The sequence below is a fragment of the Monodon monoceros genome, unplaced genomic scaffold (genome assembly GCF_005190385.1).
Source record: "Monodon monoceros isolate NGI ecotype Baffin Bay Population unplaced genomic scaffold, NGI_Narwhal_1 Super_Scaffold_12, whole genome shotgun sequence".
NCBI lineage: Eukaryota > Metazoa > Chordata > Mammalia > Artiodactyla > Monodontidae > Monodon > Monodon monoceros.
Genome location: NW_021703768.1, coordinates 109,069,247 through 109,094,038, shown reverse-complemented (window position 1 = coordinate 109,094,038; position 24,792 = coordinate 109,069,247). Strand labels below are relative to the sequence as shown.

The 24,792-nt window shown below is 39.3% G+C and overlaps 1 protein-coding gene across 3 annotated transcripts in view; it reads right to left on the bottom strand.

The window, feature by feature from the left end:
* Window positions 1–453: 453 nt before the first annotated feature.
* The window catches only part of CDC42SE2 (CDC42 small effector 2), a 112,713-nt gene continuing 88,374 nt past the window's right edge, over window positions 454–24,792 (bottom strand). For all 3 annotated transcript variants that reach the window (XM_029219198.1, XM_029219196.1, XM_029219197.1), the window contains 3 exons: window positions 19,282–19,383; window positions 1,180–1,296; window positions 454–602 (listed from right to left, as the gene is read on the bottom strand). In XM_029219198.1, coding sequence (XP_029075031.1) covers window positions 1,198–1,296; window positions 19,282–19,383 — 201 coding nt within the window. In that variant the 3' untranslated portion in view covers window positions 454–602; window positions 1,180–1,197. The remainder of the gene's footprint in view (window positions 603–1,179; window positions 1,297–19,281; window positions 19,384–24,792) is intronic.

Below are 24,792 nucleotides of genomic sequence, written 5' to 3'. Positions count from 1 at the left end.
TTCTTTTACTATAACTCTAAATAAAAGTCATACTTCTAAAATAAGCTACAAATTGCTTTTTTTGTGTGAAACTGATGTGACTTGGTGCCACAGCTAACCTTTCTCTCATAGCAGCAGTATCATCAGCCTGTGGCAGCAAGGAAATGTTCATTTCTGGCATCCCATGGGCTCCCATACAGGCAACTTCATAAAGCATGCAGATACTACTCTGCTGAAGTTTCAAATGAATATAAGTGATCATTGTGCTTATGGATCTCATACCTTCCAAAATATACATAAATGGTGACAAATTAAAATAGCAGTTCTTTGCTTACCAATAAAATCATAAGGCAGAGGGGATGGAGGTGGAAAGAGAAATTGTTAAAAATGCGGGAGAAAATGCAAAACAGTGCTAGCATTCACAAAAAAGATCATGCTAAAATCAGATCCATATTCATAAAAATCAATCATTAAGCCACAATCCAAAGAACTCTGTCCATGAGTCCAAAGGCATGCATGCCAGCTGAAGGAAATGCAGGATTCTTCTGACAACAGTTTCTTCAGAACAGAATAGTAACGTGTCACTGAAGTAATCACAACAGGGTGAACAAGACGCCATCACACTTTTTTGCAATTGAAAAGGAAAGAAAAGTAATCACAATAAAAAAAAATTGAACAACAGTGGAAACAAAACATAGAAATTCACAGTGACCTATAAAACCAAAGCATAATCCAAATGATTTTTACCCTTTAGGGGTTCATGCCTCTTAACAGTTCTCTTTTTAATTTGAAAACTTTATAATGAAAGATTTATCCGTAATGGTATTAAATATAAAATTACTTCACTACACATGGGATTTCATGCTGTATCAATACTCAGTAACTTCACTCATGTTTAAAGGACACATAAGAGACATCTTGTCACTAGAATCTCAAAGCCTCCCCCCAAACAAGATGTCTTAAAGCATTTAAAGTTTCTCATAAGGAAAACAACCACCTGAAACTAATATTCAAAATGCAGTAACTGCCTAAGGTCATCACTTGGCCAACTAAAGTATTTTTACCTTTTCTAGGAAGTTCACAAAGTAAGAACAAGATATTTATTTTTTAACCCCAAGATTGAACTAAGGCTGTTTACGTCATCAGCTGTTAGTGGCCATGTATGATGTGAACTTCCAGCCTGTGCTCTGAGGTACTCACTGGAGGAGGGGTCCAGGGCTATCCTGCCTTCATGTCCACGAGCTGCATCTGCACATTGGCAGCCATGCCACCCCCGTAGCCTCCCTTGGACTGCATCTGGTTCTGAATGGAGCTAACCTGCAACAAGACAAGAACAGAACCAGTCAGGAACTAGGGCCACTGCAAGTAAGCGATTCTTGCCTAATATTTTAGCTGGGCTGCTTTTCCCAAAAGGGTACCTTTTATAGACTTAAACTTGTTCTCATTAAAGGCAAAATGCTGAAGCTAGTGACTGAAGCATTTTTTTTGCCACAACTCCCTCTTCACCCATCCCCCAACTCCTGCAACTTTCTCCACTTGGCAATTACAAAAACAAAGTTTTGTAATTCACAAGGCACTTGGAGATGAACTCAACTTTGTCCCTCAAACACCTTAATTTACAAACACCTCACATATATGATCACCTCAATTACCTGGATTAGAATCAGATTCAAAAATAAATATGAATGAAACTAAACCAGAGATAAACTTTAAAAGTCCATGTGGGACTTCCCTGGTGGCACAGTGGTTAAGAATCCGCCTGCCAGTGCAGGGGACACAGGTTCGAGCCCTGGTACAGGAAGATCCCACATGTCGTGGAGCAACAAAGCCCGTGAGCCACAACTACTGAGCCTGTGTGCCGCAATTACTGGAGCCCACGTGACTAGAGCCCATGCTCTGCAACAAGAGAAGCCACCGCAATGAGAAGCCTGCGCACTGCAATGAAAATTAGCCCCCGCTCGCCACAACTAGAGAAAGCCCATGTGCAGCAACGAAGACCCAATGCAGCCAAAAATACATAAATGAATAAATTTTTTTAAGTCCATGTGGTAAAATTTACATACTTAATACAGTCTTAGTATAGTCTGATAAAGTGAAAAGGAGTATAAGAATCCAAAGACTTGGAATATTCAAAGCAAGTTTAGCCAGAGGCCACACCCCAGGAGCCATATGAGCCCAGGGTGGAATCATCATTCTCTCCAGCTTTTATCACGTGGTTAGAGCCCCTGAACTTGGACTCATCCTCTGCCTGAGCCTGCGAACATCTCCTTAACAGCCCTCAGGGAACAGGCTGGTCTCAGGTTTACAGGATGGCTTCAAAATACGACATCATGTAACCCTCACAACACCACCAGGAAGAAGCAGTAGACAGTGAACCTGTGAAACCCTACACATCCTATCCTCAACCCTGATAAAGGCAGAACTCCAGGCCTGTGCACTCATTTTCTCTACCTGCAACCTTGCTGAGTGGCCCCAGGAGTGCCATATACCCTCCAGGACTTCATTAACCAACCTTCTAAGAAAAAAAAAAACATAATTTTATATGTACCAATGAAGTTTCCTTGGAATAGGACATAAAACTGGTGCAGTTAAAAGCAAGCAATTGCCAAACAACCAGCAAGAGAGAAACACAGATCCACCCTGTCAGCAGACAGGGTGCCTAAAGTCATACTGAGCTCACAACCACCTACAAACACACCCCCTTGACACAGCACTGCCCACCAGAGGGATAAGACCCAGCTCCTCCCACCAGGAAACCTCCAGAAGCCTGAGGACCACTCTCACCCACCAGAGGGCAGACACCAGAAGAGGAGCTATGATACTCCAGCCTGCATAAAGGAGTCCACAAAGAAGGTGAGACAAAATGAGATGGCAGAGAAATATGTTTCAGACGAAACAACAAGATAAAAACCCACAAGAACAACTAAATGAAGAGGAGATAGGCAACCTACCTGAGAAAGAATTTAGAGTAATGATAGTAAAGATGATACAAAATCGTGGGAAAAGAATGGGGGCACAGATTGAGAAGTTACAAGAAATGTTTAACAAAGAGCTAGAAGATGTAATGAACAAATAAAGATGAACAATATAATAACTGCAATGAAAAATACACTAGGAGGAAAAAACAGCAGAATGACTGAGGGAGAAAAATAAGTGAGCTGGAAGACAATGTTGGAAATCACTGCCACAGAACAAAGAAAAAAGAATGAAAAGAAATGAGGACAGTCTCAGAGACCTCTGGGAAACATTAAAACATACCAACATTTGCATTATAAGGGTGCAAGAAGAGAGAAAGGGCCCAAGATAATATCTGAAGAGATTATAGCCGAAAACTTCCCTAACATGAGAAAGGAAACACTCAAGTCCAGGAAGCGCAGAGTCCCATAAAACATGACCCCAAGTAGGAACGCACCAACATGCATATTAATCGAACTGATAAAAATTAAAGACAAAGAAAAAAATATTAAAAGCACCAAGGGAAAAGCAACAAATAACATACAAGGGAAACCCCATAAGATTATCAGGTGATTTTCCAGTATAAACTCTGCAGGCCAGAAGGAAGTGGCACAATATATTTAAAGTGATTAAAGGGAAAAACCTACAACCAAGAATACTCTACGCAGCAAGGCTCTCATTTAGATTTGATGGAGAAATCAAAAGCTTTACAGGGGCCTCCCTGGTGGCACGGTTGTTAAGAATCTGCCTGCCAATGCAGGGGTTCGATCCCACATGCCGCGGAGCAACTAAGCCTGTGTGCCACGACTACTGAAGCCCACATGCCTAGAGCCTGTGCTCCACAAGAGAAGCCACTGCAACGAGAAGCCCACACTGCATCCAAGAGTAGCCCCTGCTTGCCGCAACTAGAGAAAGCCAGCACGTGGCAACGAAGACCCAACACAGCCAAAAAATAAAAAGGCTTTACACACAAGCAAAAGATAAGAGAATTTAGTACCACCAAACCAGCATTACAACAAATCTGAAAGGAACATCTCTAGGTGGAAAAGAAGAGACCACAACTAGACTCAAGAAAGTACGAATGGGGAAGTTCACTGGCAGAAGCAAACATAAAGGTAGGAAATCTTCCACACACAAACAGAATATCAAAACCAGCAATCATGAGGAGAGTACATATGCAGGATATTGGAAATGCATTTGAAATAAAGATATCAACCATTTAAAACAATCTTGTACATACACAGACTACTATAGCAAAACCTCATGGGAACCACAAACCAAAAATCTAGAATAGCTACACACACAAAAAAGAAAAAAGCAATCCAAACACATCACTAAAGACATCAAGGGACTTCCCTGGTGGACCAGTGGTTAAGACTCTGCACTTCCATTGCAGGGGCCACAAATTCAATCCCTGATCTGGGAACTAAGATCCTGCATGTTGCTCAGCATGCCCCCGCCCCCCAAAAAAAAGACAAAGAGAGAAAGAGAAAAAAATAGACATTAAATCACAAGAGAATAAAAGAGGAAGGGAAGAAAAATGACCTTAAGAAACAAATCCAAAACAATTAAAAAAATAGCAAGTACGTGCATATCAATGTTAATGTTAATGAATTAAATGCTCCAACCAAAAGACACAGACTGGCTGAAACAAAAACAGGACCTATATATATGCTGTCTACAAGAGACACACTTCAGATCGAGGGACACATGCAGACTAAAAGTGAGAGGATGGAAAAAGGTATTCCATACAAATGGAAATCAAAAGAAAACTGCAGTACCAATACTCATATCAGACAAAATAAGCTTTAAAATAAAAATAAAGACTGTTACAAGACAAAGAAGGACATTACATAATGGTAAAGGGATCAATCCAAGAAGATATAACGATTACAAATATATATACACCCAACACAGGAGCACCTCAATACATAAGGAAAATGCTAACAGCTATAAAAGAAGAAATCGACAGTAGCACAACAATAGTGGGGAACTTTAACACCTCACTTACACCAATGGACAGATCATCTAGACAGAAAATTAATAAGGAAACAAAAGCTTTAAATGACAGAATACGCCAGATAGATTTCATTGATATTTACAGGACATTCCATCCAAAAACAGCAGATACACTTTCTTCTCAAAGGCACACAGAGCATTCTCCAGGATAGATCACATCTTGAGTCACAAATCAAGCCTTGGTAAATTTCAGAAAATTGAAATCATACCAACCATCATTTCCGACCACAGCACTATGGGATTAGAAACTACAGGGAAAAAAATGTAAAAAAAAAAAAAAAAACACACATGGAGGCTAAACAATGGTACTAAACGACCAATGGATCATTGAAAAAATCAAAGAAGAAATGAAAAGATACCTCGAGACAAATGACAATGAAAACACAATGGTCCAAAGTTTTGGGGGTGCAGCAAAAGCAGTTCCAAGAGGAAAGTCTATAGAACTACAATCGTACCTCAGGAAGCAAGAAAAATCTCAAACAACCTAACCTTACACCTAAAACAACTAGAGAAAGAACAACAAACAAAACCCAAGGTTAGTAGAAGGAAAGAAATCATAAAGATCAGAGCAGAAATAAATGAAACAGACAGACAAAACAATAGCAAAGATCAATAAAACTAAAAGCTGGTTCTTTGGAAAGATAAACAAAATTAATAAACCTTTAGCCAGACCCACCAAGAAAAAAGAGAGAGGACTCAAATCAATAAAATTAGAAATGAAAAAGGAGAGTTACAACAGACACCACAGAAATACAAAGGACCATAAGTTGACTACAAACAACTATATGCCAATAAAACGGACAAGCTAGAAGAAATGGACAAACTCTTACAAAGGTACAATCTTCCAAGACTGAACCAGGAAGAAAAAGAAAATATGAACAGACCAATCACAAGTAGTGAAATTGTAGGGCTTCCCTGGTGGCACAGGGGTTGAGAATCCGCCTGCCGATGCAGGGAACACGGGTTCGTGCCCCAGTCCGGGAAGATCCCACATGCCACAGAGCGGCTAGGCCCGTGAGCCATGGCCACTGAGCCTGCGCATCCAGAGCCTGTGCTCCGCAAGGGGAGAGGCCACAACAGTGAGAGGCCCGCATACCGCAAAAAAAAAACCAAAAAACAAGTACTGAAATTCACAGTACTGAAATTGAACAGTGATTAAAAAACAAGTACTGAAATTGAAACAGTGATTTAAAAACTTCCAACAAGCAAAAGTCCAGGACCAGATGGCTACACAGGTAAATGCTATCAAACATTTAGAGAAGAGTTAACACCTACCCTCCTGAAACTCTTCCAAAAAATTATGGAGAAAAGAACACTCCCAAGCTCATTCTATGAGGCCAACACTACCCTGATACTGAAACTAGACAAAGACACCACACACAAAAAAGAAAATTACAGGCCAACATCACCAATGAACGGAGACACAAAAATACTCAAAGTACTAGCAAACTGAATCCAACAATATATTAAAAGGATCGTACATTATGATCAAGTGGGATTTATCCCAGGGATGCAAGAATTCTTCAATATCTTCAAATCAATCAGTGTGCTACATACACCACAGTAATAAACTGAATGAAAACCATGTGATCATCTCAATAGATACACAAAAAGCTTCTAAGAAAATTCAACACTGACTTATGATAAAAGCTCCTCAGCAAGTGGGAATAGAGGGAACCTACCTCAACATAATAGAGGCCATATATGACACACCCACAGCTAACATCATTCTCAATGGTGAAAACCTGAAAGTGTTCCCTCTAAGATCAGGAACAAGACAAGGATGTCCACTGTCACCACTTTCATTCAAAACACTTTTGGAAGTCCTAGACCCAGCAATCAGAGAAGAAAAAGAAATAAAATGAATAAAAACTGGAAAAGAAGTAAAACTGTCACTGTTTGCAGATGACATGATACTATACATAGAGAACCCTAAAGATGCCACCAGAAAACTATAATCAATGAATTTGGTAAAGTAGCAGGGTACCAAATTAATGCACAGAAATATCTTGCATTCCTATACACTAATGATAAAAAGTCTGGAAGAGAAATTAAGGAAACACTACCATTTACCATTGCAACAACAAGAATAAAATACCTAGGAATAAACCTACTAGGGAGACAAAAGACCTGTATGCAGAAAACTATAAGACACTGATGAAAGTAAAGATGATACAAACGGATGGAGAGATACCATGTGCCTGGATTGGAAGAATCAATATTGTGAAAATGACCATACTACCCAAGGTAATCTACAGATTCAACGCAATCCCTATCAAATTGCCAATGACGTTTTTCAGAGAACTAGAACAAAAAATTATTAAAGACATAGAAGACTCCAAGTAATCAAAGCAATCCTGAGAAAGAAAAATGGAGCTGGAGAAATCAGGCTCCCTGACTTGAGACTAACTACAAAGTAACAGTAATCAAAATAGTATGGTAAAGGCACAGAAACAGAAATAGAGATCAGTGGAACAGGATAGAAAACCCAGAAATAAACTCACAAATCTATGGTCACCTAATCTATAACAAAGGAGGCAAGAAAGCTACAGTAATCAAGACAGTATGGTACTGGCACAAAAGCCAGTACAGATCAATGGTACAGGATAGAATGCCCAGAAATAAACCCAAGCACATATGGTCACTTAATTTACGACAACAGAGGCAAGAACATACAATGGAGAAAGGAGAGCCTCTTCAATAAGTGGTGCTGCGAAAACTGGACAGCTACATGGAAAAGAATGAAATTAGAACACTCCCAAACACCATACACAAAAATAAACTCCAAATGAATTAAAGACCTAAATGTTAGACCAGACACTATAAAACTCTTAGAGGAAAACACAGCAAAAACACTCTGATATAAACCACAGCAAGATCTTTTTTGACCCACCTCCTAGAGTTAACAGAAATAGAAACCAAAACAAACAAATGGGAGTTAATTAAACTTAAAAGCTTTTGCACAGCAAAGGAAACAATAAACAAGACGAAAAGCCAACCCTCAGAATGGGAGAAAATATTTGCAAATGAAACAACAAAGGATTAATTTCCAAAATATACAAACAGCTCATAGAGCTCAATATCAAAAAAACAATCCAGTTAAATAATTGGTGGAAGACCTAAAAAGACATTTCACCAAGGAAGACATACAGATGGCCAAAGAGGAGCATGAAAAGGTGCTCAACATCACTAATTATTAGAGAAATGCACATAAAAACTACAATGAGGTATCACCTCACACCAGTCAGAATGGCAATTATGAAAAAAGCAAGAAGGAATGGCGGTGAAAAGGGAACCCTCCTGCAATGTTGGTGGGAATGTAAACTGATACAACCACTATGGAAAACAGTATGGAGGTTCCTTAAAAAACTAAAAATAGAACTACCATATGACCCAGGAATCCCACTACTGGGCATATACCCTGAGAAAACCATAATTCAAAAAGAGACATGTACGACAATGTCCACTGAAGCACTATTTACAATAGCCAGGATATGGAAACAACCTAAGTGTCCATCATCAGATGAATGCATAAAGAGGATGTGGCACATATATACAATGGAATATTACTCAGCCATAAAAAGAAACGAAATTGAGCTATTTGTAATGAGGTGGATAGAGCTAGAGTCTTTCATACAGAGTGAAGTAAGTCAGAAAGAGAAAGACCAATACCGTATGCTAACACATATATATGGAATTTAAGAAAAAAAAATGTCATGAAGAACCTAGGGGTAAGACAGGAATAAAGACACAGACCTACTAGAGAACGGACTTGAGGATATGGGGAGGGGGAAGGGTGAGCTGTGACAAAGCGAGATAGAGGCATGGACATATATACACTACCAAACATAAGGTAGATAGCTAGTGGGAAGCAGCCGCATAGCACAGGGAGATCAGCTCGGTGCTTTGTGACCGCCTGGAGGGGTGGGATAGGGAGGGTGGGAGGGAGGGAGATGCAAGAGGGAAGAGATATGGGAACATACGTATATGTATAAATGATTCACTTTGTTATAAAGCAGAAACTAACACACCATTCTAAAGCAATTATACCCCAATAAAGATATTAAAAAAAACTGGAATTTTGGAGAAAAAAATAATAATAAATTAAAAAAAACACACAATGGAGAAAAGACAGTCTCTTCAATAAGCGGTGCTGGGAAAAACGGAGAGCTTACACGTAAAAGAAATAAATTAGAACACTCTCTAACACCATACACGAAATTCAACTCAAAATGGACCAAAGACCTAAATGAAAGGCCAGACACTATAAAACTCTTAGAAGAAAACATAGGCAGAACACGCTCTGACATAAATTGCAACAATATCTTTTGCGATCCACCTCCTAGAGTAATGATAATTAAAACAAAAATAAACAAATGGGACCTAATGAAACTTAAAAGCTTCTGCACAGCAAAAGAAACCATAAGCAATACAAAAAGACAACCCACACAATGAGAGAAAATATTTCCAAATGAAGCAACCGACAAGGGATTAATGTACAAAATATACAAATGACTCATACAGCTGAATATCAAAAAACCAAAAAACCAATTCAAAAAATGGGCAAGGAAGCAAGAAGAACTAAATCCTGCAGCCTGTGGAACAAAAAACCACATGCACAGAAAGACAGACAAGATAAAAAGGCAGAGGGCTATGTACCAGATGAAGGAACAAGATACAACCCCAGAAAAACAACTAAATGAAGTGGAGATAGGCAACCTTCTAGAAAAAGATTTCAGAATGATAGTAAAGATGATCCAGGACCTTGGAAAAACGATGGAGGCAAAGATGGAGAAGATGCAAGAAATGTTTAACAAAGACCTAGAAGAATTAAAGAAGAAACAAAGAGATGAACAATACAATAACTGAAATGAAAACTACACTAGAAGAAATCAATAGCAGAATAACTGAGGTAGAAGAATGGATAAGTGACCTGGAAGACAGAATGGTGGAATTCACTGCTGCGGAACAGAATAAAGAAAAAAGAATGAAAAGAAATGAAGATGGCCTAAGAGATGTCGGGGACAATATTAAATGCAACAACATTCGCATTATAGGAGTCCCGGAAGGAGAAGAAACAGAGAAAAGACCAGAGAAAATATCTGAAGAGATTACAGTCGAAAACTTCCCTAACATGGGAAAGGAAATAGCCACCCAAGTCCAGGAAGCGCAGCAAGTCTCATACAGGATAAAGCCAAGGAGAAACACGCCAAGACACACAGTAATCAAACTGGCAAAAATTAAAGAAAAATCATTGAAAGCAGCAAGGGAAAAACGACAAATAACATACAAGGGAACTCCCATAAGGCTAACCGGTGATTTCTCAGCAGAAACTCTACAAACCAGAAGGGAGTGGCATGATATACTTAAAGTGATGAAAGGGAAGAAGCTACAACCAAGATTACTCTACCCTGCAAGGATCTCAATCAGATTCGATGCAAAAATCAAAAGCTCTACAGACAAGCAAAAGCTAAGAGAATTCAGCACCACCAAACCAGCTCTACAACAAATGCTAAAGGAACTTCTCTAAGTGGGAAACACAAGAGAAGAAAAGGATCTACAAAAACAAACCCATAACAATTAAGAAAATGGTCATAGGAACATACATATCAATAATTACCTTAAACACGAACGGATTAAATGCTCCAACCAAAAGACACAGGCTTCCTGAATGGATACAAAAACAAGACCCATCTATAGGCTATCTACAAGAGACCCACTTCAGACCTAGGGACACATACAGACTGAAAGTGAGGGGATGGAAAAAGATATTCCATGCAAATGGAAATCAAAAGAAAGCTGGAGTAGCTATACTCATATCAGATAAAACAGACTTTAAAATAAAGAATGTTACAAGAGACAAGGAAGGACACTACAAAACGATCAAGGGATCAATCCAAGAAGAAGATATAACAGTTATAAATATATACACATCCAACACAGGAGCACCTCAATAGATAAGGCAACTGCTAACAGCTATTAAAAAAAAAATCGACAGTAACACAATAATAGTGGGGGACTTTAACACCTCACTTACACCAGTGGACAGATCATCCAAAATGAAAATAAATAAGGAAACAGAAGCTTTAAGTGACACAATAGACCAGATAGATTTAATTGCTATCTATAGGACATTCCATCTAAAAACAGCAGTTTACACTTTCTGCTCAAGAGCCCATGGAACATTCTCCAGGGTAGATCACATATTGGGTCACAAATCAAGCCTCAGTAAATTTAAGAAAACTGAAATCATATCAAGCACCTTTTCTGACAACAGCGCTATGAGATTAGAAATGAATTACAGGGAAAAAACTGTAAAAAACACAAACACATGGAGGCTAAACAATACGTTACTAAATAACCAAGAGATCACTGAAGAAATCAAAGAGGAAATCAAAAAATACGTAGAGACAAATGACAATGAAAACACGATCATCCAAAACATATGGGATGCAGCAAAAGGAATTCTAAGAGGGAAGTTTACAGCTATACAAGCCTACCTCAAGAAACAAGAAAAATCTCAAGTAAACAATCTAACCTTACACCTAAAGGAACTAGAGAAAGAAGAACAAACAAAACCCAAAGTTAGCAGAAGGAAAGAAATCATAGAGATACGAGCAGAAATAAATGAAACAGAAACAAAGAAAACAATAGCAAAGATCAATAAAACTAAAAACTGGTTCTTTGAGAAGATCAACAAAATTGATAAACCATTAGCCAGACTCACCAAGAAAAAGAGGGAGAGGACTCAAATCAACAGAAGTTACAACAGACACCACAGAAATACAAAGCATCCTAAGAGACTACTACAAGCAACTCTATGCCAATAAAATGGACAACCTGTAAGAAATGGACAATTCTTAGAAAGGTATAACCTTCCAAGACTGAACCAGGAAGAAACAGAAAATATGAACAGACCAATCACAAGTAATGAAATTGAAACTGTGATTAAAAATCTTCCAGCAAACAAAAGTCCAAGACCAGATGGCTTCACAGGCGAATTCTATCAAACATGTAGAGAAGAGCTAACACCTATCCTTCTCAAACTCTTCCAAAAAATTGCAGAGGAAGGAACACTCTCAAACTCATTCTATGAGGCCACCATCACCCTGATACCAAAACCAGACAAAGACACTACAAAAAAGGAAATGACAGACCAATATCACCGATGAAAATAGATGCAAAAATCCTCAACAAAATACTAGCAAACAGAATCCAACAACACATTAAAAGGATCATACACCATGATCAAGTGGGATTTATTCCAGGGATGCAAGGATTCTTCAATATACACAAATCAATCAATGTCATACACCATATCAACAAATTGAAGAGTAAAAACCATATGATCATCTCAATATATACAGAAAAAAGCTTTTGACAAAATTCAACACCCATTTATGATAAAAACTCTCCAGAAAGTGGGCATAGAGGGAAGCTACCTCAACATAATAAAGGCCATATATGACAAACCCACAGCAAACATCATTCTCAATGGTGAAAAACTGAAAGAATTTCCTCTAAGATCAGGAATGAGACAAGGATGTCCACTCTCACCACTATTATTCAACATAGTTTTGGAAGTCCTAGCCACGGCAATCAGAGAAGAAAAAGAAATAAAAGGAATACAAATTGGAAAAGAAGAAGTAAAACTGTCAATGTCTGCACATGACATGATACTATACATAGAGAATCCTAAAAATGCCACCAGAAAACTACTAGAGCTAATTTATGAATTTGGTAAAGTTACAGGATACAAAATTAATGCAGAGAAATCTTTTGCATTCCTATACACTAATGATGAAAAATCTGAAAGACAAATTATGGAAACACTCCCATTTACCATTGCAACAAAAAGAATAAAATACCTAGGAATAAACCTACCTAGGGAAACAAAACAGAAAACTATAAGACACTGATGAAAAAAATTAATGATGATACCAACAGATGGAAAAATATACCATGCTCTTGGATTGGAAGAATCAATATTGGGAAAATGACTATACTACCCAAAGCAATCTACAGATTCAATGAAATCCCTATAAAATTACCAATGGCATTTTTTGTTTTTGTTTTTGTTGTACGCGGGCCTCTCACTGTTGGGGCCTCTCCTGTTGCAGAGCACAGGCTCCGGACGTGCAGGCTCAGCGGCCATGGCTCATGGGCCCAGCCACTCCGCGGCATGTGGGATCTTCCCAGACTGGGGCACAAACCCGTGTCCCCTGCATCGGCAGGCAGACTCTCAACCACTGTGCCACTAGGGAAGCCCACCAATGGCATTTTTTATGGAACTAGAACCAATCATCTTAAAATCTGTATGGAGACACAAAAGACCCCGAATAGCCAAAGCAGTCTTGAGGGAAAAAAACGGAGCTGGAGGAATCAGACTCCCTGACTTCAGACTATACTACAGAGCTACAGCAATCAAGACAATATGGTACTGGCACAAAAACAGAAACATAGATCAATGGAACAAGATAGAAAGCCCAGAGATAAACCCACGCACCTATGGTCAACTAATCTAGGACAAAGGAGGGAAGGATGTACAATGGAGAAAAGACAGTCTCTTCAATAAGTGGTGCTGGGAAAAGTGGACAGCTACATGTAAAAGAATGAAATTAGAACACTCCCTAACCACCATACAGAAAAATAAACTCAAAATGGATTAGGGACCTAAATATAAGACCGGACACTATAAAACTCTTAGAGGAAAACAGAGGAAGAACGCTGTTTGACATAAATCACAGCAAGATCTTTTTTGATCCACCTCCTAGAGTAATGGAAATAGAAACAAATGGGACCTAATAAAACTTCAAAGCTTTTGCACAGCAAAGGAAACCATAAACAAGACGAAAAGACAACCATCAGAATGGAAAAAGATATTTGCAAAGGAATCAACGGACAAAGGATTAATCTCCAAAATATATAAACAGCTCATGCAGCTCAATATTAAAGAAACAAACAACCCAATCCAAAAATGGGCAGAAGACCTAAATAGACATTTTTCCAAAGAAAACATACAGATGGCCAAGAAGCACATGAAAAGCTGCTCAACCTAATTATTAGAGAAATGCAAGTCAAAAGTACCATGAGGTATCACCTCACACCAGTTAGAATGGGCATCATCAGAAAATCTACAAAGAACAAATGCTGGAGAGGATGTGGAGAAAAGGGAACCATCTTGCACTGTTGGTGGGAATGTAAATTGATACAGCCACTATGGAGAACAGTATGGAGGTTCCTTTAAAAACTACAAATAGAATTACCATATGATCCAGCAATCCCACTACTGGGCATATACCCAGAGAAAACCATAATTCAAAAAGACACATGCACCCCAATGTTCAATGCAGCACTATTTACAATAGCCAGGTCATGGAAGCAACCTAAATGCCCACTGACAGACGAATGGATAACGAAGTTGTGGTACATATATACAATGGAATATTACTCAGCCATAAAAAAAGAATGAAATTCGTTGAGACATGGATGGATCTAGAGACTGTCATACAGAGTGAAGTAAGTCAGAAAGAGAAAATCAAGTATTGTATATTAATGCATGTATGTGGAACCGAGAAAAATGGTACAGACACCAAGGGGGAAAACCGCGGTGGGGTGGGGATGGTGGCGTGCTGAATTGGGCGACTGGGATTGACATGTATACACTGATGTGTATAAAATTGATGACTAATAAGAACCTGCAGTATAAAAAAACAAACAAAAAAACAACTAATACTGAACTTTCTTTGGTTTATTTGTATGGAAATATGTTAATATAAATGTTTCAGACATTACAGGAAACTTCTAAAAATCTTATATGTTCTGGTTTAATGTTGTAAGTCATAATTCTAGTTATTACTTTAAAATGTATATCTCAGAAATAACTAAATTTCCTTGTCAACTGCATTATTATGAACTTTCATCAAATCTTTAACCGTGGTCATTTTTAAGCCTTTTGTCATTTACAGACAGTTCTGGGTGTACTGTGATGTTTTTGCAAAAGTGTTCCTGATAAAAGGGTTCCATCTTCAAGGAATTCATGGAAAAGACTCTGACAAGTACAGGTTTCTGGTAACTGACTATACTGCTGAACTGAATAAGCATTTTCAGAACTCTAATGGAAAACTGATGAATTCATCAAAGTGCTAACAAAAGATCAAGATGACAAAAAAAATTAATTACATGGGACTGAGTGAACTGATGAGGATGATTATAATTTTTGTGATTTTGTTTGAATTAAAAAAAAAATGGGCAAAAGATCTAAATAGACATTTCTCCAAAGAAGACATACAGATGGCCAAAAAGCAAAAGAAAGATGCTCAACATCACTAATTATCAGAGAAAAGCAAATCAAAATTACAATGAGGTATCACCTCACACTGGTCAGAATGGCCATCATCAAACATTCTACAAACAGTAAATGCTGGACAGGGTGTGGGAAAAAGATACCCTCCTGCACTGTTGGTCGATTGTAAATGGTACAACCACTATGGAGAACAGTATGAGGTTCCTTAAAAAACTAAAAACAGAACTACCATATCCAGCAATCCCACTCCTGGGCATACATCTGAAGAAAACTATAATATTTACAAAAGGATACAAAAGGATACATCCCTATGTTCATAGTAGCACTATTTACAATAGCCAAGACATGGAAGCAACCTAAATGTCATCCCAAATTATTTACAAAACAGAAAGAGTCACAGATGTAGAAAACAATCTTATGATTACCAGGGAGGATGGGATCTTGGGAGGGATAAATTGGGAGACTGGGCTCGACATATACACTAGTATATATAAAATAGATAACTAATAAGGACCTACTGCATAGCACAGAGAACTCTACTCAATACTCTGTAATGGCCAATACGGGAACAGAAGCTAAAAGAGTGGATATATGTATATATATAACTGATTCATTTTGCTGTACACCTGAAACTAACACCACATTGTAAATCAACTATGTTCCAACAACAACTAAAGAATCCAAAGACTTGGACTGTAATCCAAACTTCTTTATTAATATTTTAACTCTGGGTGAACTACTTATCCTCTGTGCATATCAGGCTTCTTATCTGTAAAATGATTAAAGATGATAACCTTTCCTAACCACATTACAGGGCTACTTTCTAGTAGACTGTGAGATATATAAATGCTCGGGTATTTTCTCTTTTTTCCTGGCCATGATGCACGGCATGTGGAATCTTAGTTCCCGGATCAGGGATCAAACCTGTGACCCCTGTGGTGGAAGCGCGGAGTGTTAACCACTGGACCGCCAGGGAAGTCCCGCTGGGATGTTTTCTTACTTTGCCAAAACAAAGTCACAAAGTTACGTGCGAACTGTGAAGAGTTCTTAGTGTATCCTATCTTAGTTCATAGCAATTAGAAGCATTTTGGAAGCAGAGAACGAACGAATCAAGCTAGACTGCTAGAAAAAGGGGCAACAGGAAGGTTTGGGATGTGACGGCCTAACAGTCAATGGTGAGAGCACTGGCAGTCTGGTCTAATGCACAGAAACAGCTCAAAGGGCCCTTCACATTTCTAGGACCCAGGGAGGTGAGAAGGGGGTGGGAGCACCATCCACTCATTAATCTACTTATCAAATACTTAATCACAGAAAACATGATGTATCGATACAAGGTGTCTTTTCATTGATGATCCTCAGTCAGTTTGTTTAAAGAAAATAATAAGACCGTTCTAAGTTATTTTTGGAGTAAGACAGGTTTAAATATATTCTAACTGAAGAGAATAGCAAAATATAAAATGCATGGCTATTTAGGTCCAATATGGTTAAAGTGAGAACATGTGATTGGCTCTTAAATGGGTAAATTTTTACTCATTTACTGAAAAATTCACATATGTGGAACTAACTCCAACGATATCACATAGTGATGAACTGTAACATCTATATTCACATTACTCAAATGACTACTTTAGGTAAGAATATATTAAAAAGGAGAGGGACTTCCCTGGTGGCGCAGTGGTTAAGAATCCGCCTGCCAATGCAGGTGTGCTCCGCAACGAGAAGCCACTGCAATGAGAAGCCTGCGCACCGCAAGGAAGAGTAGCCCCTGCTCGCCACAACTAGAGAAAGCCCTCACGCAGCAACAACCACCCAATGCAGCCAAAAATAAATAAATAAAATTTTTTAATTTTAATAAATTAAAATCTATAGGTCTACTTAAGTAAACTTGCTCAGTCTGCGAAGCTTATGGCCATAGGCTATCGGTTAATTTTCTGCTCCTCTGTGGTAACACTGTTCTGTGGCACAAGCTTGATTTTACCCTAGTACCAAATAATTTCCCACCTAACATGACAAGTTAGGTTTTATAGGTATCTTAGGCCTATTTACAACATCTTTATATTTTTACATGGTACTTTCATAACGCCATGCAAATTCTAAGAAAAAAAAAATGTTTTTCTTCCAAAAGTCAATTCTTCAATTTCAAACAAAAGGAATTGGATTTTCTAGTAAGTAACCCTCAGTATTGAGATGATATGTATTATTGTGACTGTGGATATGCATTATTTTAACACAATAAAGTTATATTATTAAAAGAGTCATAGAAACTTTTTCTAGCAATAAGTTAGTATGAAAAGTAGTCTTGGGAAGAACAGTGTATTTAGGGGAAAAAAACCAGTCATCTGACCATTCAATAATCCAGCGTGGCCTGCCTCTTTCATATGCATCGAGCCATGTTCCTATTACTGTTGCTCAATTCTCAGAATAGATGAACTTAAGAGAAACTATTTCTTTGTAGAGACAACAAACTAATACGTAAACATAGGCAATGAGTACAAACAGCCTTCGGAAGACAGGTTTGGTTCTGAAGAGCTAGAACACCTCATAAGAAATCTACTTCAGTAACCAGAGGAGGCTGTCTGGAGACTGCAGGGCAGAACCTCTACAACAGCTGAGGGCCCGTCTTGATGCTGCAGCTCAGTCAGCCCTGCAGGGGACAGTCCTCAAACTTTACCTAACTTGATCGCAAGCAAGAATCATGTACATCAATGACAGGCTTTTCACAGAGACAAATTACCAGATAGGAATCTTGAAGGAAATTCTGAAATGTGCATAAACGAGATTTTAAAAGTTAACTAAGTACTATGAACTAAGAACTTAATTTGTCCTATACAGTTAAATTTTTAAGAACGAAAGTGGGGAAGAAGACATGTCGATGAGAAAGAAATTAATCAGATATAATAAATTTGAAACCGTTCATTTTATTTATATATGCCACAATGACCTTAATATTAACAAAAGTCATAGGGTCCCATTTGGTCTCTTCACTCCACATTAATCCAGGAAACGAAGCTACTGAGTTGTATTTTAACAGCAATCTGACACCTCTTACATTTCCACAAAAGCAGTTCAGTGTACTTTTCCTACAGATTTAAAACAAACAAGCTGTTTCCTTTCCAGGAAGCTACAAATGTCATCCCTTTGCTTACCTAGTAACTATAGGGACAAACTTGTTTGCTGTATCCAGGATACTCACCTACCTACCTTGTAAGTCTCTGTTCTTTTAAGTCTTTTGTTAACGCTGTCCAGTAAGTGAGCATACAATGCAGCATAATTTTGTGTTTATAAAAGCCTTATTGACTTTCTGGTTCTAAACACTTGAGGGATCATTTAGACAACTCAGTGTACTTTAGATATGGGGGATAGCAATAGTGGCAGAGCCCTGATAAAAACCCTCTATTGGTTACTATTATACTGCTCTCTATTTTCCCTTAGATGAAAAATTAAGGAGTAAGAGTTCAGCTGAGTAAATTTAAAGCGTCTTCTGAAATTCACCGAAACCTCTATAAAAAACAGCAAATACATACAAATTCTAATCCTCTGCTAAGTGTGTGAGAACTTATGTTACAGTAATAAATAAATAACAAGCATTCTAATATCAGGTAAAGCCTAATATTTTATAAGGGAAATGCAATAAATATGTCTGCAAAAGGCAACTAACTGAACTTAAGAGATTAAATATTACTAAAAAGCTGACCTCCAAGTTGCTTTGGCGGCAGGGGGCATGAGAATCCATGGGAGAGTACCTTCCTTTCTGAATTCAAATCCTTTAAAAGTTTTAAAGTATTTACTCGGAAGAAAGGTAGCTACAAAAAGTTTAGAAAAACAGATGACTTGGCAAACTACGTAAGAGATTAATTTTTCATTGATCATTTTCTTCTCTTTGATGCTCACATTAAGTATGTACGGTCAATGTCTATAATACACTGGGCACAGTGCCATCATTAAGAATGTATGTACCTGTTACACAGGTACACATGACTATGCCTGGAGGCCCCACCTGTATGTTCCACCCACATACTTACGGAATTCATCCCACTGAACAGGTCTCCTGACCCCACGTGAGCCGTGTGCACAAAGTTTGTGGGCTCTCCAATCATACTTCGGTCAATCCGCCGGCGCCTTTTCTAAAATATAAGGAATAACGTGTTGAGAAAATGATCTTGTTAACAAAAACTTATTCTGATAGATTTATATACTATGCACAAATGACTTCGTATAATATCATCTTTGCCCAGGACACAAAAATACCTAAATCTTGGTATCACCACAATCACCTCTTACGATGAGATCCCCCAGAGAAATAAATATATGCACAAAAAAATGATTGGTAAAGTAAAATAATACGTTATTATTTAGAACTTAAAATAGATTATTTGGTCTGACTTTGGCCATCCACATATTTGTATAGCAACCATTTAAGTTTTATTCTTTTAAAAAATGAGACAAATGTAAAATTATCATCTGTAACCATCATTCTTAGCAAAGAAGACAGTGTGACTTAAGTGCAGCATTCCGATTTTAAACAAAACATTCTAGCTTGCATCATTAACAGACTGATGCTATTTTGATGGTTGTTACTGAGATTATACCCAACTACCCTTCACCCGGAAGGAATCTGTCAGCTATCTGTGCAGGGGAGGTTTGGCTCTAGCCCATTCACTGATTTCTGGCCTATTCTGGCTGCAAACGAAACCCTGTCCAAGCAGCCACCCAGGCTGCAGCTTACTGCCTCTTCCTCATTTCTGACCCCACTTCCCAGCAGCTTCCCAGGAACTTCAGCCACAGGCTGCAATCCTTGTTCTACCAATGTGCCCTCCGCCTCACAAGACACTTCCCCACCCTGCTGCTGTGTTAAACTAACCATCCGAGATTTTTCCAAAGAAGAAGGTTATCATCAGACCCGAGTGTTCTGTGGCTCCTTAGATACTGTGATCAACTGAGAGGGGCCACGGGCACAGCTGGCTTACTGTCCTAATACCATCTCTGCGTATCCCCATTTTCTTCCCTTTCAACAGAATACGTCTCCTGAAAATGCCATCTGCATCAAAACTAAGGCAAGTTACAAAGCTGTTGGATTAGGTTAGGTTGCCTCTGAACATAGTATTTTAAGTCTCCAGCTACTGAAATGTTGCTATGCTCTTGATAAATCCTAAAAACTTATCCAGATAGACACAGGTGACAGCTTCTCAGGATCAGAACATGATTTTCTACAAAGCCACAGAAGTGGAGAGTTCATACATTAATTTTAGAAGCTAGTATATATTGTTTTACTGCCCTCTAGCTTTTATTGCCACAGATTAGAATCCCAAAAGCCTGTTTTTATTGCCACAGATTAGAATCCCAAAAGCCTGTTTTCCCTTGAAGTTATGTTTATCCTCAGAGTTGAACAGTGACTCTGGACTATCTCCAGGTTTGCTGGTTTTCCCTTCCAGTGTTCTGTATGGCATATGGAAGTCCCTCTCTATCTGAACACGGGTTTTACTATAGCTTAGTAAAGTTTTCTTGTATTATTTCTTTGATATTGCTCCTTGTGTTCTTTTTTGCTATTTCCAGAGCTTCTGTTATGTGGACATCTGAATGTGTGTTTGTGTGTCTAAGGGAGGTCGGGGGGAGGAGGGACGGAGGGAGGGAGAGCGTGTGTGTGTCTGTGTGTATGCACGTGTGTGTGTATAATCTTCCTAGTTTCTTCCATTATTTGTTTCCTCTTTATAGTTTCACTGTATTAGAAAATAATGCCAGTTGATCCTCTTTAGGAATCCACAACTGTTTTCGTACAGTCCAGAGAGAAAAAAAATTTTTTTAATGATTTAAATTTATTTATTTATTTATGGCTGTGTTGGGTCTTCGTTTCTGTGCGAGGGCCTTCACCAGTTGTGGCAAGCGGGGTCCACTCTTCATCGCAGTGCACGGTCCTCTCACTATCGCGGCCTCTCTCGTTGCGGAGCACAGGCTCCAGACGCGCAGGCTCAGTAATTGTGGCTCACGGGCCCAGTTGCTCCGCGGCATGTGGGATCTTCCCAGACCAGGGCTCGAACCCGTGTCCCCTGCATTGGCAGGCAGATTCTCAACAACTGCGCCACCAGGGAAGCCCCAGAGAGGAAATATTTTAAGCCTGCAGGCCATACAGTCTCTGTCAAAGCTCTGGCTCTGTCATCACAGTGTGTAAGCAGCCACAGACAATGTGAGAACAAATGAGTATAGCTGTGTTCCAGTAAACATTTATGCACAAAAAAGGGTGGCAGGTGACATAATGGCCCATAAGTTCTGGCTTGCTGACCCCAGCTCTGGATCAGTAATTTTTTTTCAGTGGTAGATAATTATTTTTCTCCAATTATGATTATGTTTTGGAAGCTCTTTGCTACGCAGTATTTTTAATCTCTTTGAGAATTTGTATTACATGTTTTCCTTTTTTCCTATCAAAGACGCCTGACTGAATGAATTATAGGCTGTAACACCCGGGAGTAAAATATTCATTCCTGTACTTCTCCAAATTTAGTTACTTCAAGCCCCTTTCTGAAGGGTTAAGAAATTCAATCGGTCCTTTGGGGCAGTGTCCCATAGGGTTGTATAAAAATTTCAGGTTAAAATGGTGTCAGTAAGCCAAGGAAGGGTCTAGATCCCTTGTCTATGCTCTTCAATTTTCTGTTTCTTAGCACAACACGCCAATTTCCTGCTCTCTTTTCCTTACATGGTGCTACTTAAGGAGGCTCACACAGATTCCCTGCCCCTAACCACAGACTTGTCACCCGCAGCCATCCTTTGATGTGGGAGGCCAAGTGCCACCAATGCAGGATAGTCTCTTCCACCCTGTTTCCCATTTTTTTCTACAGACTCTTGAGTTTGTCTATTTCTACCCACCCCATTCAACATACTTCCCCTTCATACTATTCTCTTCTGAGATGATACAGCACAAATCCCTAAATAAGCCTTGAGAAGCAATGCTACCTTCTCTTTTCTAGGATTAAGGTAGGGAAAAGACGATGTTAACAGTAGTTTTGTGTCTGTTTTCTTCTTGGTAACATACTGTTACATTACCATTAAATTTGTCGTGTTAGAAAACTATGTTTCTCAAAGCACATCCAAGTGCATCTTCACCAGCAGAGGACATGAGTTTTCTTGATACCTGAGTAGGACAAATTGTTGGGGTTTCTTCCACAGTACGCCCCCTGACGTACTGAAGGAGAAGGAGGCTTCCAGGGTCTCGGCACACCCCAGACTGAGCAGAAAAGGCTAGACGTCTACAGGTGAAGACAAAGGATGGCGGTTATGTTCCATGGGCTCATGGCGTCTGCCAGACTGAAGACTTCCCCGAAGGCCTTGTGAGGCTAGCCTGCAGGGGCAACAGCTCCCGAGGTACAGATGGTGCCACCTGGCTCAGCCAGAGGGTCCGCTGAAGCAGGTGATGGGCTGGCCTATTTCAGAGAATAAGATCTACTTCCAGATCATCCCTTGCCCTGTGAACACATAGGACTTCTACCAGTTCTGAATCCACATCATTTCCTCTGGAAGGGTGTGTCTGGGGCTGAGCAGATGGCTACACCTGGCCCACGAATCCACATTAAGGGATTTATTCTAACAGTCGAATTATTGCAAGAAGATGCTGGGAGAGAGGAGTCACCATGGAGCACTCAGGCCACCAGCCATCTCACCCAGAAATGTTTCTTGAAAGATTAATGAATGGATGTGCTTCTAGGTCGATATGCTTCTGAAAGAGGCATATTAATATACACTTATAAGCATAATATGACACTCTGAATAATGAGGGAGGATGTTCAAAAGGAGACAACTAAACTGGTTCAAAAGAGACTACTCTTGGGGCTTCCCTGGTGGCGCAGTGGTTGAGAGTCCGCCTGCCGATGCAGGGGACGCGGGTTCGTGCCCCGGTCCGGGAAGATCCCACATGCCGCGGAGCGGCTGGGCCCGTGAGCCATGGCCGCTGAGCCTGCGTGTCCGGAGCCTGTGCTCCACAACGGGAGAGGCCACAACAGTGAGAGGCCCGCATACCGCAAAAAAAAAAAAAAGAGACTACTCTCACAGTGAAAAGCAAAGGACAGGAAGACACTGACTTCCTTCTGTCACAACAATTATGTTAGGTAATTAATTTATAATCTGAAAATAATGACTACTTTTCAACTTGAACCTTACTGAGTTGGGAATGAGACTTTTCCTTTAGTACTGAAAGGGTTCTTCATGCCATCTACTCTAACCTGGATTGTAGGGTTAGTAGTAGAAGTTTTCTGTCTTTCCTTCTTTAAGGCTAGAAGGAGCACAACGTTTAAAGCAGGGGGATAACATGATCAAAATGGTTTTAAAAGGCGTAATAGCTACAGATGGAAAGCAGGTTGGAGGGGTCCAAAAGAAAAATTATTAGAGTAATGTTGGTGAAAGGAGATTACTTGCATTCAACTAACAGCAGCATAAATGGAACATGTACAGATTCAAGCTGTGTTCAGTGGGTAAAATCAAAAGCATCTGGTTGTTGACTGGATTTGAGAATTGAGAGGTAACAGTTAAGAAAGATGCACAGATTTCAGATCTGAATAGAGTGTACTCGATTTAATGGATTAGATAATACTGGAAGAGGGTCAGTCTTTAGGAAGAAGATGAAAGATTCTGTTTAAGACACACCGAATTTGAGACATCTATGAGACATTCAAGTGAGGTTATCAAGAGGGCAAGTTGAATACACAGATATAGGATTCTGAAAAGGGCTAAACTAGAGATAGGAAATTGAGAGTCACCAGAATAAAGCTGTCCAAGTTAATGAGACTTCCTAGGAAGAAAAGTGCACAGAGGAACTCTATATAAGGTTGGTCAGGAAAATAAGCCATTAAAGGAGGCCAAAAAGGAACAGCCTAAAAGTTAGGAGGAAAGTCAGATGTGACTTCTTCAAAGTGTGAAGGAGGGGTTAGGCAATACTCTGCAAGCTGGTGGGAGGTCGGGTGAAGACAAACATGCTTCCTGGATTCAGCAACATGAAGTGAGCACCTTGGTGATGCTGTGCCAGCACAGTGACAGGAGCTCCAGACATCAGCGGGGGAGTGAAGGGCATCCAGGAGGCGGGGAAATGGAGAACTCCAACACAGACGACTGGACAAAGTCTGGCCTCTGAACAGGAGAAGACAGACAGCTGTAGCTCAAGGGAGAAGAGGTAATGAGGACAGATTGAATTTTTTCCCTTAAATATGAGAAAGACTTGACTATGCTTAATTTCTGATGAGGCAAATCAGAAAAGACAGAGACAGAAGGTAAAGAAAAATAAAGATTATCAATATTACAAGCCTTCCAGAGAAGGTAGGAGGGATAGGATCCAGACACAGGCTGAGGTGTTCTTTAGACTTCTGTTATAACTTTCTTAATCAAAAACCTGGATTCTAAGTATAATTAAATATTTTAAGATACAAAAACATAATATTTTTCAGACACAAGGTATTTAAAGAACAGCCCACTTTTCTGGTGTGCTATATTGAGAGCACAGGGTACAGACGAGATTTAAATCATGGGCAAACAAGGGGAATTCCAGAGTCAGGCCT